General features: G+C 43.1%; 1 protein-coding gene across 1 annotated transcript in view; it reads left to right on the plus strand.

Moving 5' to 3' along the window:
* Positions 1 to 4,432: 4,432 nt before the first annotated feature.
* The window catches only part of LMNB1 (lamin B1), a 70,638-nt gene continuing 55,760 nt past the window's right edge, over positions 4,433 to 19,310 (plus strand). Inside the window, exons 1-2 of the mRNA XM_060093299.1 lie at positions 4,433 to 4,572; positions 4,676 to 5,179. Coding sequence (XP_059949282.1) covers positions 4,821 to 5,179 — 359 coding nt within the window. The 5' untranslated portion in view covers positions 4,433 to 4,572; positions 4,676 to 4,820. The remainder of the gene's footprint in view (positions 4,573 to 4,675; positions 5,180 to 19,310) is intronic.

The raw sequence follows: 19,310 nt of genomic DNA on the forward strand, positions 1-19,310 counted from the left end.
CTTCCTTTTTCAGCCAGGAGGCATTCACTGGGGTTGGGGTGATAGGGATGGGAAATGGGGTGGAGGGGACTGGTTTAACCAGATTACACTTCTTTTCAAATCTTTTCTTATACCAATGTCAAAGTTATTGAACTTAAAAGCTGAGAATGGTGTGATTATCTTTAGTTCTGGTTTAACCATGCCATTCTGGGAAGAATGGCCCCCAAAATTGTGGTAATGAGGAAGAAGAAAAGAACATCCTGACAGCTGGTTGAAACGTCATTCTTCCATATCAACTGTGCAAATATTGTAACTTCGTTTTTCCTCTGCATTCCTGAACTCAGCTGTGGGGTCTGGAAATAGTGCCGTTACTTTTCTAGATTGACCTGAAAGACTAAGATTTATGGGGAAATTTCAGGCGAAGCGACAGAGGAAGACTGGTGGGGAAGATATTTTAGGCAAGGAAAGTCTCACCTCAATAATCTATGAACTAAATGAATAAATTAAAGTGTTATTGGGAGGGATAAACCATACATCCAGACAAAGTGACTAAAGACTTTGTTTTTTCATGAAAAACTCTTTGAGTGGGGTCAGTTCCAACCAGAGCAGAAACAGCTGAATTACATGTAAACCCTACACTTAGACTCCAGTCTTTTTTGTTATTTTTACCATTCTAAAGGCAAAGATGCAGAATATAGGGTGAAGGGGCATACTTTTGTACGACTAAAAAAAAGCTGTTAAAAATCAGATGCATAGTTTAGTTTAACAAATGCTTGAAAGATATCTTTTAAAAATAATTTAAATAAAATGTTGAGGTTTATGAGCATATTTTGGCATAAAATAAAACTAAAATACAAAAGTGCAAATTGGTTTTTCTTTTTGAGTAAATCACAAGCGATCAGTCAGATGGAACCATTGAGTTAAAATAATCCTGCCAACCCTACTCTTGCCATGTATCCAGATTTTAACAAGCAATTTGGAAAACAATTTTGAGCAGTGTATAAATTTCATGGGGCTATGCTAAGAGAACTCTATTGAAGGTGATAAATACCCTTTAAAACCCTTAAGTTCTTTTTAAAACACAAATATTATTTTATCAGAGTTGGAGTGGATTCTGGATAGCTCCTCAACCTTCTAAAACATGATTTATTCTTATGTTTTTATGATACCTAGAAAAAGTATTAACTTTGCAAAGTATATTAAATAGAAACAATCTGGTCTAGTGGAAGACCATGTATTAATTTATTTCGTCATTCAAATATTCAGAAAACATATACTGAAGAGACACCAGTTAAAAAAAGAGACACTGCTTAGCAATACTTTTCTTCATTTTGTACTGCATCCCTAGCTTCCCCATTTGTTTACACTGTATACTCAGCTAACTGCCAGCTGTCTCTCCCCTCTCCTGGGACAAAATTGGGTTACTTGCTAGCTTTCAGTCTCTCCTCTTCTCCCTTCCTACCTACCCCCATCCTAGTCTGGGTCCCTTCTGCCCAGACCTGATAGGTATCCTGTGTTTTTTTGTCCCAGATCCATAAGACATACAGAAAGTAGGGCAAATGTCAAATAAATTCTCTGCATGTAGTGAGGCAGCTGTGTGTTTTGGGAGGAGTTTCAAAGAGGTAAGTGATGCCATGGGAAGTTGAAGCTTGGTGGCAATATACATGGCCTAACCACTAATCAGAACATGTGCACTGACAAGTAAGTGAAGGTTTATAGAAAAAAAAATCAGGCAGAATATTTGAAATCATGATTGTCCTTGTAAATGCAGGAGCATTGTCCCCATACTCATATAGTATTTGCTACTTCTCATTTATTGGGGAAAACGGTGGTGGTAACGGGATTGCAGGAATTCTTTAAATGAAGAGGGCTGGGCACATTTAGTATGAAAGAGCAGGCATGAAATAGGCCTTATTCCAGGTACGGAGTTAGGCTTGGGAAAAGCCAAGAGAATAAGAGAAGTTTACATTTAGTAAAGTGCCTGACCAAATGTTTGCGCAGGTACCTAATTCTAAGGCTAAGAGATTTTCCATCTTTTTTCATTGTTTTTGGTAGGAGACACAGGATTACTATTAGCAAGGATTACTATTTAGCCTTCCCGTATTATGTTTAAACACTACACATATTACTTTAATTATTGCAAACCCCTGCAAGGTAGGAATCATCCCCATTTCCTATGAGGAAACCAAGGAGTAACTTCCATAAAGTTACACTGCTATCACCAGCAAATCCCCAACTGTCTGACTCCAGTGTATTTGTTGTTTCAGCTAATAGGATATAATCTGAGTTTCCTAAAACAATGAGATTGAGGGATTCTCAAGCTTTCAAGAGAAAGCTTAGTGGGGTTGAGAGCAGTAGAGATCATGCCTGAAATCACTTCACATACAGTCTTCCAAAATGGAGAGAAAATAATTTTCAAATATTTCCAAATATTTTTTTTAACGTCTGAGGTAAAAGGAGGGTATAGAGTGAAAGCCAAGCTGTCAGTGTAGTGGAAAGGGCCTCAAGAAGACTGGAATTACATTGCAGTCCGGATTCTACCACCTTGGACACAGCACTCACCTTCTTTAGGCTTCATTTCTTTATAAGTAATTTAGATTTTCAAGGTCCTTTTAAGTTATTAAAACTTTACTTGAATACTTATAAACTCCTAACACCAACTTCAAAAAAGAACCTTTTCGACTTTTTAATTGTCAAGGACATTAAGGAAGGAGGTATTTTAGATAACAAACAGGGAAGGAAATAGAACCGTTAATAAGAAGAGTATCATCACTCACAGAGTGCCCGGAAATTCAAGGAGGATGATATTCAACCGGTGCCTTTCACTAATTCTTATGTGCATGATTAATATTTAAAGAACAGGGCTTCCCTGGTGGTGCAGTGGTTGAGAATCTGCCTGCCAATGCAGGGGACACGGGTTCGAGCCCTGGTCTGGGAAGATCCCACATGCCGCGGAGCAACTGGGCCCGTGAGCCACAACTACTGAGCCTGCGCGTCTGGAGCCTGTGCTCCGCAACAAGAGAGGCCGCGATAGTGAGAGGCCAGCGCACTGCGATGAAGAGTGGCCCCTGCTCACCGCAACTAGAGAAAGCCCACACACAGAAACGAAGACCCAACACATCAAAGATAAATAAATAAATAAATAAAATTAAAAAAAATATTTAAAGAACATTCTAGTGTTCATTTCTGCCATTATTAAGGTAACTAACCTGTAATTACTCTACCGATGCGTCCCTAAAGGGCCTTCCAGGTTATAGTTGAGGGTGAGGCTCTGGAGGCGATTGAAACCTCCTGGGCTCAAAGGCAATCCTGTCGCCTGCCGGGCGGCTGTAAGGAAGTTCATCTATTACGTGGATACATTTTCAAATGGAAGGAATCTGGTTCCCACACCACAGAATGTGAGGATGGATAATCCACGAAAAGCCCAGGGCAGGGCACATAGTAAACTTCAATAAATGTTAAGTCTAAAAGTTTAAAACTTTTCAAAGGGATTGATGGACATTCTGTTAGACCTGTGGTCAATTACATTTCAGGGGAATCCCTTTTCAAAGCAAAAAGCATTTCTACTTAAGTTTTCACAAGTTTCGATTTTGATACATGGGATTTTAGTGAAGTATGACCATGAAGAGCTTGTGCTATGTACTTAGTAACATGTTAATCATATCACTTGTGAGGTGGTTTTGATTTTATAAAGCCCTAAATTGTTAAGAAATAAACGGATCGGGGACCGCCCATCAGCACTGGCTTTTCTGTGGTCTTTATCCATCCGCTTCAAGACACGCGTGCGTCAATTTGATGGGAGGAGGTGTTTTGCTACACCGTTTTCCACCTGAGAGAAAAATAAAGGCTTGCACTTGGAACCCGCACGCAGTTGGTCTTGAACCTCGGACACCAGCGCTCATTACGTAACTCCACAGCGGCCGGGCCTCCAGGCCGTCTTCCGAACCCTCACCGCGGGGCGGGGATAAGGTTACAACGCCCGCTGTCGTCCCGGGCTCTAAGAGTTTTGCGTGTGTCAGTTAGAGACGTTTACATTTGAATTTCCCTGAACCGCCGGGTGTGGGCGGCGGCGCGGACCCGCCCCGGAAGCCTCTGGGCCCCTTCCCGCCATCAGCCGACCAGATCCGACAAGCGGTCCACGCGGGCTGGTGGGAAGGCCCGGCCGGCGCGGGGCCCAAAGCCGCCGCGCGAGCAGTCCCTGGCACCCCTCCCCACAGCCCTCAGTCCTTCCGCCCCCCGCCACGCCCAGCCAGGCGCGCCGAGCCGACGGTTGCCTGAGGGCCAGATTTTGAATTTACAGGCCCGGCCCCCGAGTTGCCGGCCCCCCATTGGCCAGCGACGGTCACGTGGAGACGCAGGAGCGCGCCGGCCATCTTGGGGAGCGCGGCGCCGCGGCCCGCGCCACCTCCGCCCCCAGCGGCTCGCAGCCAGCCCGCCCCTCCGCCCTCCTCCCCCCGCCCGCGGCTCAGCGCCGCCTGAGAGGAAACAAAGTGCTGCGGGCGGGAGACTCGGCGGCGGCGGCGGCGCGCGGACTCTACTCGGCTCTCCCGGCCACCCTCACCCTGTATTTCCCGAGCGTGTGTGCGCGCGTGTGTGAGTGTGTGCATGTTTTCTTACAAAGGGCGTTTTACGTTTAATTGATTCGTAGTCCTCCCCCTTTGCCCTTTGTGCTGTAACCCCTCTCCCGCCATCCCAGGTGCTTCGTCCTTTCCCCCGACGTCGGCCTCTCAGCGAGCGCGGATCGTCGGTTCGTGCCTTCCCTCACGCTTCCCCGCCTGCCGCCCCCTCCGTGTTCCGTCGCTGCCCGCGGCCTCCGCGCTCAGCTCTCCTCGCCGATCGCCATGGCGACAGCGACCCCCGTGCCGCCGCGGACGGGCAGCCGCGCCGGCGGCCCAGCCACGCCACTGAGCCCCACGCGGCTGTCGCGGCTGCAAGAGAAGGAGGAGCTGCGCGAGCTCAACGACCGGCTGGCCGTGTACATCGACAAGGTGCGCAGCCTGGAGACGGAGAACAGCGCGCTGCAGCTGCAGGTGACGGAGCGTGAGGAGGTGCGCGGCCGCGAGCTCACCGGCCTCAAGGCACTCTACGAGACCGAGCTGGCCGACGCGCGACGCGCGCTCGACGACACGGCCCGCGAGCGCGCCAAGCTGCAGATCGAGCTGGGCAAGTTCAAGGCCGAGCACGACCAGCTGCTCCTCAAGTGAGTGCCGGGGGCGCAGCTCGGGCGGGAGGGCGAGGGCCGGTGTGCTCAAGTCCTTCGGAAGGGGCAGGGTCTCGGTCTCCAAGAAGGAGAAAGAATCTAGTGTTTTTCAGCAGGGGCGGGGGTCGCGCGGGGGTCTCAAGCTGTAGTGATGGTGGGACCGGGATGCACATTTCCCGATCCTGGATACCCAGTGGGACTCGGCGAAGTGCGCGCCTGGGGCCGCCAGCGACAGGCAACCGGCTTCGGGCCTCGGACCCCGGGATCCAGAAGGCTTTAAACGCGCGGAGATCGGGCGGGCGCCAGGTGCGGGGAGGTGGCGTCTGGGCGCGCGCTCGAATGCGCGCCCCGGTTTCCGGCCAGGCCCGAGACAAAGCGTCTGGTGGGTTTGCGGTGCAGGAATGGCCGGCCGGGGAGGACCGGCTGCCCTCCTGGAGAATGAATGAGTTCTGCGCGGGCTGAGAGAGGAAGGGGAGGGACCTGCCTCCGGCGTCCCGGTCTCCCGGGGGTGGGTCCCGCTTTGGCGCGCTCAGTCTTGGCCCTGTGACATTTTGCGATCTTTCTGCGCCTGCCTTGGGCGAAGAGGGAGGGGCGGAGTCTGAACTGCGCGCCACTGTCGGCTCTGGGCAAGTTGGGTGTTCAAGCTGGTTAGCTTTCTCTGGGGAAAGGTGTCCTTTCTTTCTGCCGAGACAGGCCCCGGTCCTTGGGTGTTTCTCTGCACCGGACTCCGCAAGCTGGGTTTTTTCACGTCTTGGCCACCGTTCTCGGATCGACGAACCGCCTGCCCTCCTGCAGCAGTTCTCTTCCCTAGCTTTTGTATCGCCCAGACATAGTCTCTTGCTTTTTCGGGTGTAGGGGAGACCCAGCTCAGTCCCCGCATCTGTCATTGTGTTGATAGGCCAGGGCAGGTGAAAGGGTGTTGTGTAAATGTGGAGAGTTGTGGCGAGGGAGAGCTTGTAATTTTTTCACATAAGGGGGTCTGAATTTTTCAGTCCAGGGCACACGGATAAACCAGCAAGCCTTTGCCGATCCTACCTTGCCTTTCTGATGAGCAAAATGCATAGTTATTCTCAGTAGGCAGCTAGTGTTGATGTCACGCTTTAGAATATTGCTCGGTTTTCCTCCAGAATTCCGGTGGTCTTCATCCCCTCTTGCCAGTTGAAATCTCTGGAGATACCTGATTCTGACTTTGACTTTTTGTTTCCCTGAATGTCTTTCTGTCTCCGTGTAAATGTTCCTGTATCGGTCTCTGTGATTTTCAGTATGTGAATCTCAACTTCCCCATCTTGTTAAATACTTGAAAAACGGTTCATAAAGAATATATGCACTTGGTAAACAAAAAAAAAATGGTATAGACGGGCTTATAGTGAAAAACGATGTCTCTTGCCTCCTTCCAGGAGACAATCTCATTTAGCCCTTTTGTTTTTATTTCTTTGAGTATTTAATTCCACAAAATAAAAATAATAAGCTTATGTTTCTGTTTCCTGGATTTTCTAATCTTTGGAGTCGTCTTTGAAATGGGTCAGTTCACTCACTGCTGTCTCCATCTTCCTCCAAACTTTTCATTACTGAATTTCTTCATATCTTGGATGCCATTGCTTATATGATTCACCATTATCACGTGTACCACTAAGAAGAAAAACTTCAGGGCCAACTATGCAGGATCCATCCTGTTGGACCCACCCTGTTTTCAGAGATGTTAAAGTGTGACACAGATTAAGTATCTGTTACCTGCCAGTCACTGTTTTATGTGGAGGATACAGAGATTTGAAAAAAATAAGTTACTGCCCTTATGTTGATGATAGGGGAGATACCCAGCAAGCGAGTAAAAATTGTATTTCATCTAATCTGAAACATTTTGACGCTGGTGCTTTTATAATCTTTTCAGAAGGTATCCACTGAAGGTTTTCCACACAGTAACAAGACTGCCACCTGGCTGACTGTAGTTGTAAAATGCTCTGCATGGATTGTAAAATGCATGCTGGTTTCATCAAGATTAAAAAGTGAAGAATATATGTGTTAGAATCAATGAAATTAGTGAATGTGATATAATGTTAGGATAACAGATACTAGGGGAATAAAAATAGATCAGGGTGAAGGGATGGTGTAGTTAAGGAAGGCCTGTCCGAGGGCTTGACAATTGAAAACAATTTTCTTTGAGATGTCAGGTAGTGTACTGGGATTTTATAGATAGATAGATATCTATATATAACTATATAGAGAGAACCTGAATATATATATATATATATATATTATTAGGATTAGATGTATTTTATTTTCTGATGTGCCATCAATTCCTCAAAACATACCACATTTTACTTTCATGTTCCAATCCTGACTTTCTTTGTACAATTTTGTTCCTAAATAGCCTTCCATTTTTCTTGCTGATTAAAGAAAAATTTGCCTTTAGCATATCTTCAAACTTTTAAAAGATATCTAATCATAATATCTATTATATGAGGCTACTTTCTTCCCTTAAGCTCTCTGCTCTTAAGACATGATGTGCAGTTGACGTCCTAGGAATTTACCTGATTTAGACCCAGTTTCCTCCTGTATCACATATTTTCGGTTCCTTGGTTTCTTCCTTCATTTTATTGGAGAACATCCTTAAGTTACTTATTCAGAAAAGATGGCAGGAGGTAGACTTTCCAAGTCTCATGTATCTGAAAATAATTTTGATTTTTGTCTCATGCTTGATTAATAGTTGTGCTAGGTATAGAATACTGGTTTAACATTTTTCCTCACAGCTTGGAAAGTATCATATTGCCCCGTTGTCTTCTAGTAGCCAGTTGTTGTTCATGTCTACCTAATGCCAATCACAGTTACTTTCCTTTGGTAATTGCTTTGCCTCTCGGGAAGCTTTGGAATTTTCTTTTCTCCTGGTTTACTGGGATTGCATGGTGATAGGTCTAGGTATGGGTATTCTCTTATGCATTGTAGTTGTTATAAGCAGGTCCTTTCCATTTAAAGTCTTGGTCTTTGTTTAGCTCTGGGAAATTTACTTTATTCCGTATGTTTTCTGTGCTCCATTTTCTTTGTTCTCTCTTGTTGGAATGTTGAACTCTTGGGTTTCTTGTTTTCTTATAATTCTTTTTTTCATCCTGGGAAATTACTTTGCTCTTCTCCGACTCAATAGTGACATTTTAAAGCACAAGTCATACTTTTAATTCCAAGAAATCTTTTTGTACAGGTATTTCTCTTTTTTTTCAGCTTGTGTTTATTTTTAAGGATGCATTATTTTCTTTAATCTGTCTGAGGGTAATATTTAGGGTTTTCTTTTTAAATTCTCTTCTGTTAATTGGATTATCTCTTTTCCCTCCCTGGTCACTTGTTCTTTTTGTTTGGTTTGCTTTTTATCTTCCTACTCATTTTTGTCAATTGCTGATCCTTAGTTGTCTACATTTTCAAATGAAGAACTAGGTAATGTTTGAATATTACTGCCGGGTTATTTAGGTAGCTCCTTCCCACTTTTCTGAGTGTAAGAGCAAATTAGGGTCTCTTTATGTAAGAATGGGATGTATTCTTGGCCAACTTGTTGGAAAGCCTGCAGTTATGTTAAGGGGTGCCCAGGAGGGCGAGGTGCAAAGCTGTTTCACCAGTTAATCCCTCATTTTAAGTCTGCCTCACTTTCTCCTGTAGCCCCTGTGTGCGCGTTCTGTGGTAGGTACTTTTATCTACATTTTTTTTTTAAGCCACTAAGTTTTTATTTTTTTTTAATTTATTTATTTATTTATCTTTGGCTGTGTTGGGTCTTTGTTGCTGCACATGGGCTTTCTCTAGTTGCAGCGAGTGGGGGCTACTGTTCGTTGCAGTGCGCAGGCTTCTCATTGCAGTGGCTTCTCTTGTTGCGGAGCGTGGGCCCTAGGCGCGCGGGCTTCAGTAGTTGCGGCATACGGGCTTAGTTGCTCCGCAGCATGTGGGATCTTCCCGGACCGGGGCTCAAACCCATGTCCCCTGCATTGGCAAGCAGATTCTTAACCACTGTGCCACCAGGGACGTCCTCTACATTTTATCTACTAGAAATTTGTTGAAATGTTTGCTAATGATCCTTTTTCTGTTCACTTTCTTGCTATGGGTTTATTCATTGTTTACTGCTTTTTTTCTTAATATTTATTTGTTTATTTTGGGCTGCGTTGTGTCTCTGTTCCTGCGTGCGGGCTTTCTCTAGTTGCGGCGAGCAGGGGCTACTCTTGATTGCGGTGCGTGGGCTTCTCATTTGTGGTGGCTTCTCTTGTTGCCGAGCACGGGCTCTAGGCGCACAGGCTTCAGTAGTTGCGGCATGTGGGCTCAGTATTTGTGGCTCGTGGGCTCTAGGGAGCAGGCTCAGCAGTTGTGGTGCACGGGCTTAGTTGCTCTGTGGCATGTGGGATCTTCTCAGACCAGGGATCGAACCCGTGTCATCTGTGTTGGCAGGCGGACTCTTAACCACTGCGCCACCAGGGAAGTCCCTACTGCTTTTTTATTAGGGTCTAGTGGGAGGTCAGTGCCTGTGCATAGTAATCCTTGGAAATCTTGGAAATATTTTAATTTTGAACAATAATTGAAGTATAATTTGTAAGATGAAAAGGAAGAAATGTTTTATTTTCTGTTTGGGTCCATTGAGCTCTTTCATTTAAGAATAATTTTCTGTGACTTATTTGGAGTTAGAGTCTTTGTAATTAGTCTATTATTTAGGTGGATTTAGATTAAGAAAGCAAGTTTTGGGGCTTCCCGTGTGGTTCACGGGCCTACTTGGCCGTGGAGCAACTAGGCCCGTGAACCACAACTACTGAGCCTGCACGTCTGGAGCTTGTGCTCCGCAACGAGAGGCCGCGACAGTGAGAGGCCCGCGCACTGCAATGAAGAGTGGCCCCTGCTCGCTGCCACTAGAGAAAGCCCACGCACAGAAACGAAGACCCAGCACAGCCAAAAATAAATAAATAAACAAACAAACAAATAAATAAGCTTTCATTAAAAAAAAAAAGAAAGCAAGTCTTGAGAGAATTATAGATTCCAAAATTACTTAGTCCCTTCTTGGTTCTTTAGCATACAACATACCTCAAAGACAGAAGAATTCTCGGAGACACTTGTTCTGCTAGAAAGAATTTGACAATGGCTTCTGTGCAGGTGGTCTCTTACAGGGAAACTGATCTCAGATCTAAGATATAGCTACTCCAGTTTATTCCAAGCCTAATTATATTTCATTGGAAGCTTTTTTGGGGAATACTTGGCAAGAATGATGATGAATACCATCAGTCAACACTTTAAACAAAAAAGCAAAGAAAAACTGACTTAATTGAGAATTTCAGTATTAACTAATTCTGCAGGAAAACTAAATGTAAGAGAAAGTTATGTTGAACAGTTGTTCAGTAACTAATTTTGTGGATGCATACATTTTTTTTTTCTTCAGTGGTACAGGTCCATAGTCTTTTATGTAAAACCCTTATAGCCACAAGTGTTTGGAATTAAAAGCAATTCCAACTTTAAGAAGGTAGTATGATGCGTATACTGTATATGACACCCCAGTGGGGTCTGGGGTAGCACTCTATGTGGAACAGGTATTTCTGCAGGGAAAGATTAATAGTCACAGTAAATGGAGAAAGACAACTGAAAATAGCCTCATGTCCATTCAGGTCAAGTTTTGTCACCAAATGAATTAATGAAAATTTAAGCTTTAGAGCTCTGGGATTACATATAAGAGAGTAATGATTCATGTTTTTTTTTTTTTTTTTTTTTTTTTGCGGTATGTGGGCCTCTCCCGTCGCGGAGCACAGGCTCCAAACGCGCAGGCTCAACGGCCATGGCTCATGGGCCCAGCCGCTCCATGGCATGTGGGATCTTCCCGGACCGGGGCACGAACCCGTGTCCCCTACGTCAGCAGGTGGACCCCCAACCACTGCACCACCAGAGAAGCCCTGATTCATGTTTTTTAATTGACTACTTCTTAGTAACTTTGCTTGACTCATCAGGTTCTAGAAGTTGTGCTTTATTCCTCAAACACAAATAAATTTGATTGATTGATTGGTTCACGGTAGATATTCAAGCTTGAAAGGATGCAAAATTAACTCTAAAGTCATTTTCTCATTTTTGAGAATTATGAATTAATTAGGAAACTGGAGATGGGGGCTCACTGGAATATAACTAATAAAATGGATGCTGTAGCATTGTTTGAGATGCTGAGCAAGTCAATTTACTGTCCCTTCATTAAAAAAATTTTTTTTAAAAGGATGTCCCAGGACTTCCCTGGTGGCATAGTGGATAAGAATCCACCTGCCAATGCAGGGGACACAGGTTTGATCCCTGGTCTGGGAGGATCCCATATGCCATGGAGCGGCTAAGCCTGTGTGCCACAACTACTGAACCCACATGCTGCAACTACTGAAGCCCTTGTGCCTGGAGCCCATGCTCCACAACAAGAGAAGCCACCTCAATGTAATGAGAAGCCCATGCACTGCAACAAAGAGTAGCCTCCGCTTGCCACTAGAGAAAGCCTGCACGCAGCAACAAAGACCCAGTGCAGCCAAAAATATAAAACTAAATCTTAAAAAAAAATAAAAAGGATGTCCCAAGAAACATAGTTTAGTGTATTATAGGTATTGGGCCTCAAAGCCAGTGTTTTCAAATTAGTCTTTGAGATACTGGACAAAAAATGTGTTATTTAAAGCAGAATTTCATATCTTTTCAAAACAGATGGTGCTTCTTTTTAAATACAATTTTATGAAAATAAAAGTTTTTCTCAAAATAGAATAAAGTGTAATGTTGCTTGTATTTTTTTCACAGTATATATGCACCTGAAGATTTTTAGGCTTCCTACCTCCATCCCCAAGCAAGTTTTGAATAGGATAGGTTTGAGGTTGAGGGGATCAAGCCTACATAGTATATTCCTTTGGGAAAACGACATTCCTCTGGTTTTGCTTTGTCAGTACGTTAGTAAGGAAACTTCTGTTGGGAAATTTGGATTTGTGTGTTTTCATTAAAAAATGTGTACAGATGTTCACACGCTACTCGCATGTATAATTGGGACACTTGTCAGTCACAGTAGCCTGAGATACAGTAGTGTTAAGCAAGAGCACTACATGAATTTGCACCTTCCTACATTTTGTGACTTGGGGCAGGTATTAATACTTTAATTCTTTGAGCTTTCATGCCTCATCTGTGTAATTGGGATAAGGCATAACTAGTAGTTTTTTTTTTTTTTTTTTTTTTTTGCGGTACACAGGCCTCTCACTGTTGTGGCCTCTCCCGTTGTGGAGCACAGGCTCCGGACACACAGGCTCAGCGGCCATGGCTCACAGGCCCAGCCGCTCCGTGGCATGTGGGATCCTCCCGGACCGAACCCACGTCCCCTGCATCGGCAGGCGGACTCTCAACCACTGCGCCACCAGGGAAGCCCCATAACTAGTAGTTTTCTGAATCTCAGGAAGAATTAAGAAACCCAGATCTTTTTCTAGCCTCTCATTTACTTGTCTCATAATAACGGATGGATTTTTATCAGAATTGGGTATTTGAAGAAATTAGGAAGTATGTGGAAGTGAAAGTAAATCAGATAAACTATTTTTTTTCTCTTTCTTTGGGGAGAAGGGGGTGCTGGGGATTTACTGTATATTTGGACTTATTATATATGTTTACTGTGTTGACTTTCTACATATTTTGGTCACACAGAATGAAATTTAGGTGCAGGGCTAAACAGTATCTGCAGGATTGTTTTAACATTCATATTTTTCAGTTTTCAAACCTAAAGTAATAAATGCTGATCTGCTCTAGGGACTTTCCTTTGTAGGTAGGATAATTAATTGAAAAACAAAAATCTTGATCCCATATATTACTTGGTCTTTTGTTTATGTCCTTATTTTGCCCTGGTAGAAGCAAGTTGCCAGTAACACCCTTGCCTTAATATGAGAGGTATAAAACTTCATGGTAAATATTACTTTAATTTTCAAGGGAAGAACAGGAAGGATAGACGCCTAGAATTGGTGTTAAAGTCTAGGAGACAGGTCCTAAGTAATGAAACCATCATGATACTTCCTTCCCATGCTTTCAAAGGATGTTTGGTAGAGCATATCTTTTGGAGTTGTTTATTTAAACTAGGAGGTTAGACTAGGTAATCTTTTGGTGTACCCAGGCTCAAGGAAGTAAACACACAGAGTGAAAGATAAAGCACTGTAAAAATATGCTGCTGAATGTTTTTTTTTTAATCTCCATATACTCCATTCTGCTTGTTCTTTTCATTTGTCCAGATGACGTCACCTCAGGTATCTCTGAGTTAGAGATCTTTAGACTTCTACATCATCACTGTGGGTCTATTTCATGTACAAACAGTGAGAATGAGCCTTAAGTGTTAATTGGGTGACGAGACCCTGTCTAACTGAAGTTCCCAATTATTTCTGGGATCCAGGGAAGTTTCCTAATCAGAGTTTTTAACTTTTTTTTTTTCCCCAGTATATCTCTCTGATAAAAGGGATTGTGTTTTGGCTGTTATATTTGGGAAATTTTAAAAAACTAATTTTTTTGTTACACAAAAATTATATATTCATTATGGAAAATTAGAAAATACAGATAAACACCAAGAAGAAAATAAGTCACCCTTAGTTCCATAAATAAGAGCTCTGAAGTTTTTCTTTTTATATCCATATTATTAACGAAAAATGGGTTTATGATAAATATTGATGTGTAACCTTCTATCATGCTACACTGCTTTGTGAACTTCTTTACATGTCAGTAAATGTGCTATATCGTCATTTTTGAAGATAAGTTAACAGCCTTCAATAGGTAGGATTAGTTTACTGTGACCAGAGATGTCGGCTTTGCAGTGACTACCTAATTTCTCAGAGGTCATAGAGGGCCATGATTATCCTCTTCCCGCTTTCTTTTTCTTTTTCTTTTTTTTTTTTTTTTTGTGGTACGCGGGCCTCTCACTGTTGTGGCCTCTCCTGTTGCGGAGCACAGGCTCCGGATGCGCAAGCTCAGTGGCCATGGCTCACGGGCCCAGCTGCTTCGCGGCATGTGGGATCTTCCTGGACCGGGGTACGAACCCGTGTCCCCTGCATCGGCAGGCGGACTCTCAACCACTGCGCCACCAGGGAAGCCCTATCCTCTTCCCGCTTTCTGAGAATATCAAATTTTTTCTCCTGGTTAACATATTGATAAAAATGGTTAAACGTTAAACTAATTTACTGGTGAAATGTTAACCATTGGATAAAGTAATTACAACTTTGCCAATTTTTGATGCCAGTAACAGCATATGGGTGTCCATTTGGGGGAATTTATTTTTAATTTCTGCAGGTTGTTTTTAGTTCTCGATCATTTTTATTGTTATGCTCATGTTGCAAACATAAAGGAGTAAAAAGATCCACATTTGGGTCATAATCTTAGGTTTCTGCTGATATCTTTGCTGTAGACCTAGATGATAAGTGAGACTTTCCCTAGCTAATATGTTTACTTGGTCCTTTTTAAATTTAATTTTTTGCCTTTATTGCATTTGTGTTTGTTGATCATAGGGTTATAGCACTTTTATAGCTAGGAGGGGACTTGGATCATCTGATCTATCCAGCCCACTGCGTAGGTTCAGAAATTGAGGCCTAGAGAGATTAGAATACTGGTGCAAGATGTGGGACAAAAAGAGCTAACATTTATCTTCTGCTTATTGTGTTTACCAGGTACTATTCTAGATGCTTTATAGACATTGTCTTTTAAGTGTTATGATAACCCTGTTTGATGGGTGAGGAAACTTGAGGCTCAGAGAGGTTAAGTATTTTGCCTGGGATAACTTAGCAGATAAATGGCAGAGCTAGAATAGGTCCTAGCTCTGTCTTCTAGCATTGTTACAGGGTTTTCACATGGATCATGCCATTTAATACCGACCTGAAGCAGGCTCCTGGAGCACTGTCATCTGTCCTCAGAGTTGAAGTCTTACATAAGACAGTTGACTTTCAGGTTTGGGTGCTACTTTTGGAAATGGTACTAGATGTGATTTTTTCACAGTGATATTTGAGATAATCTTGGATTTTTCAGGAGGGTGCAGTAACTGAGGCAGCTGTTTGAAATACTGAGGGCTTCATTTGCTAATAAGGAAAGGGTAAAAATGAATTACTGAAAGAGACCTCTTTTGTCTTTTCTTCCTTGTTGAAAAACTTTCCTACTTTACTCCATACCTTAATAATAACTTTAAAATAAACTAAAATCTCTAAATAAGTCTTGAATACTCATGGCAGAAGTATTGTTTTCATTTTTTATTCAGCACGCATTTGTGGAACAGGTACTGTTATGAAGTGCAGGCTTGTACTGCTCCCCACACAGAAGGCCAGTAAATCGAGAAACGAGTTGTTGGGGCAAAGAATAGTGACTTTATTTGGAAGGCCAGCACACCAAGAAGATGGTGGACTAGTGTCCCAAAGAACCATCTTGCCTGGGTTTGGGTGCTAGTTTCTTTCAGAACAAAGAGGGGGAGGTGAGGGGTAAAGTAAAAATGGTGATGTGTTGTTGCTAATATTTTCCTGGTTCAGGCCAGAAGGGGAGGGGATGTGTTAATTTCTTCTCACCTGCATCCATTCCCAGGTGGGCCTGGTTAGGGTATTCCTAGTGAACTAAACCAAGGTATTTTAGCTTAACTGGGAGACAGGGTTCCTGGAGATGGCTCATTATGTATACTTTAAGCTGTAGGCAACATCCCTTTAATGATTAACTTATAGCAAAAGCAACAGAATACAAAGGTTAAAGTAGAAGAAACAGATCAATATGGAGTCAGGTTCTTCCCTATTACAAGTACTACATGCCAGGCCTTGAATCAGATGCTGGTAACAGGGAGATGGGACACTTAGTGCCTGTTAAGTTGCTTACAATGTAGTGAGGAAGACATAAAAAGCACTACAGTATTGCGATACTGTAACTGCAATATGCTAGTACAATGTAATAAGTGCTGTGATAGCAGTATCCACATCTTGCTATGGAGAAAGGGGCTACCTCTTTCTCCATACCATGTAAGGCAGAGTAGGAGCTTAGTAAAGTTTTGAGACACATCCCAGAGGAATTGGGGAGGCAGTGAAATCCGAGTGTTGAGAGATAAGTAGGCTTGGCTTCTAAATGGAAAACATTAGTAGAGGCGTTGTCCCGAAAGGCAAGGAGATTTACAAAGGAAGGGTAGTACAGTTTTGGTGTGATAAGGCCTAGAAAGTATCCATTGACTTTGGTTCGTGGGGACTTATTGTTGACTGTGAGGAGCATCTAATGGTAGAGAAGAGCAGTAGGGTCAAAGCCACTGACCATAATTAAGGAAGAAATGGGGAATAAAGGTCATGAGTTTAGGTCATAAAGAGTGTTTGATGTGAAAGGAAGAAGACATTCTTAAAGGTCGATTTAAAGTAGATTCTTACTCAATGTTTATATAACAAAACATTGGATAGGGTACCAGAACACTTATCCCTCTAACATTCTGCACTAAAAAAATGATTACTTCACTGCCTTTGCTTAAAACACTTTAAGTGGCTTCCAGGATAGCTTCTAGGATGAAGAGTAAAATCCTCAGTATTACCTAATACTAGGGTGACCGTATAATTTAGCATTCAAACAGGGTTATTTCCTTCTTGGTGTGAGAGAGGGAGCTATTGATATTTATGCTGGGACACTGGCATCAATGGAAATTACCCTAGACAAACTTGGACATACCTAAAAGTTCTTCTCTTCATGAGCTGGCTCCTGAATGACTGTGGCTTCAACTCACACCATACTTGGTCTTGCTCTCTCCTCTCCAACCATGAAATTTTTTATTCAGTCCTGTTTACCATGCTCTCTCTTAATAGGGCCTTTGCATATGCAGTTTCCTTTGTCTGGACTTCTCTCATCATTGGGTTAACTCCTCCTTAAACCTCAGATCTCTAATTCATTTCTTAGGGAAATCTTCCCTATCCGGTTTTGTAAATGTGAGCTTGGAAAAAAAAAACCCCAAACCTGTGACTATCCAACAAATGTGTATGTGTGTACATAATTTAAGGATTCAGAGATCTCCAAGACTTCTTATGAAAAAATTACCTTCAACTATTTTAACTGCTCCTTTGATATTTATCTCGATACCTAAATGGCATTATTGACTTTGTGCCATGGAAGATGTGGAATTGAGTTTTTCATTTTGTTCTTCATAACAAATTTTTCTTCCTCTTATCCTCCCAATAGTCATACATTACATTTTAGTTGAGATTAGTTTAGATCAATTTTGGTATATAAAGTATTATTTCACTGTGTTCTGCTGCAAATGCGTCTGTAGCACCAATTCGTTCATATGTGACTGGTAAATAGAGAAATGATATTGTAATTAGAGGTTGTATTGACTTATATATGACTTTTCCTAGTAAAGGAGAGTCAGAATATCAAGAGTAGAGTTCAGAGGGAAAGAAAACTCTGATTTCAACTCTATTTTTTTTTTTTTTTTTTCTTTTTTGCGGTATGCGGGCCTCTCACTGTTGTGGCCTCTCCCGTCGCGGAGCACAGGCTCCGGATGCGCAGGCCCAGCGGCCATGGCTCACGGGCCCAGCCGCTCCGCGGCATATGGGATCCTCCCAGACCGGGGCACGAACCCGTATCCCCTGCATCGGCAGGCGGACTCTTAACCACTGCGCCACCAGGGAGGCCCTCAACTCTATTTTAAGAAAGTTAAAGGAGTGCCTGCACCCAGGATTCCCTCCCCCAGAGAGGTGTACACCACCTTTATTCTTGTAGCCGGGGTTGTGTTCAGAGTCTATTTCTATCTCTGATGTCTCAGTTCCTGCAAGCCAGCATGGCCACTCTGATGTTGTTGTGCATCTCTGAGCATCTCTTGAGGCAGCTCTAGACACACTAAACTGACTGCTTGCATTGTCCAAGTCATCTCCTGGAGTACTAATTATCATTATTATTATTTTTTAAAATTTATTTTTATTTTTTAAATTTGTTTTTGCCTGCGTTGGGTCTTTGTTGCTGCACATGGGCTTTCTCTAGTTATGGTGAGTGGAGGCTACTCTTCGTTGTGGTGCACGGGCTTCTCACTGGTGGCTTCTCTTGTTGCAGAGCATGGGCTCTAGGCGCTCGGGCCTCAGTAGTTCTGGCTCGTGAGCTCTAGAGCGTAGGCTCAATAGTTGTGGCACACAGGCTCAGTTGTTCCGCGGCATGTGGGATCTTCCCGGACCAGGGCTCGAACATGTGTCCCCTGCACTGGCAGGTGGATTCTTAACCACTGCACCACCAGGGAAGTCCCTGGGGTACTAATTATGTTACTGCTGGTGCTCTGGTTACAAGGTTGCATAGGTTTTTAGTGGTTTGTTCCAACCTTATTTTTCCCATTCTCTGTTAATTTTAATATGTGCAGAATGTAAGAGTTTTCAGGAACACATATATTGTGTTATAGCAAAAATACCTATACTCTATGAACATAATCCCCCGCAGAATTCAACAGTGTACTATACTTAGTTTCCCTTCCCTATACCACCTTTTGGTTGCCTGTGAAAATAGCATTTTTCCCACTTAGTTTTGTCTAACTATAAAGAAAGATGATACCAGTTGTTAAAACACCAAGTCATTCAGAATCAGGAGGCTTTCTATTAGTTTTATCTTATTTAAAAGAAAATATTTATTTATTTATTTGGCTGCGTTGGGTCTTAGTTGTGGCACGTGGGATCTTCGTTGTGGCATGTGGGGTTTTTCATTGTGGCGCACGGGCTTTTCTCTAGCTGTGGCACGTGAGCTCAGTAGTTGCAGCACGCGGGCTCTCTAGTTGTAGCACATGGGCTCTCTAGTTGTGGCGTGCAGGCTCCAGAGCACGCGGGCTTAGTAGTTGCGGAGTGTGGACTTAGGTGCCCTGCGACATATGGGATCTTAGCTCCCCGCCAGGAATCCAACCTGCATCCCCTGCTTTGGTAGGTGGATCCTTAACCATGGGACCACCAGGGAAGTCCCAGTTTTATCTTATTAAAGAAGTATCATTTGGAGTCTGTGCTCTTTTCTAGTCTAGTTGCGTTTCATAAACATTGATAGTTTTGGTATAGAATTCTAAGTTGTAAAGAATATATCCTCAGGATTTTGAAGGCAGGCTCTACAGTTTTCTAGCTTCTGTTGTTGCTAAGAAGTATTAATGAGTGAGAAGTTAAAAAGCTTGTATCATCTTTGTGGTGTAGTTCTTAAATTTCAC

This window comes from Mesoplodon densirostris, chromosome 3 (genome assembly GCF_025265405.1).
Source record: "Mesoplodon densirostris isolate mMesDen1 chromosome 3, mMesDen1 primary haplotype, whole genome shotgun sequence".
Taxonomy (NCBI): Eukaryota; Metazoa; Chordata; class Mammalia; order Artiodactyla; family Ziphiidae; genus Mesoplodon; species Mesoplodon densirostris.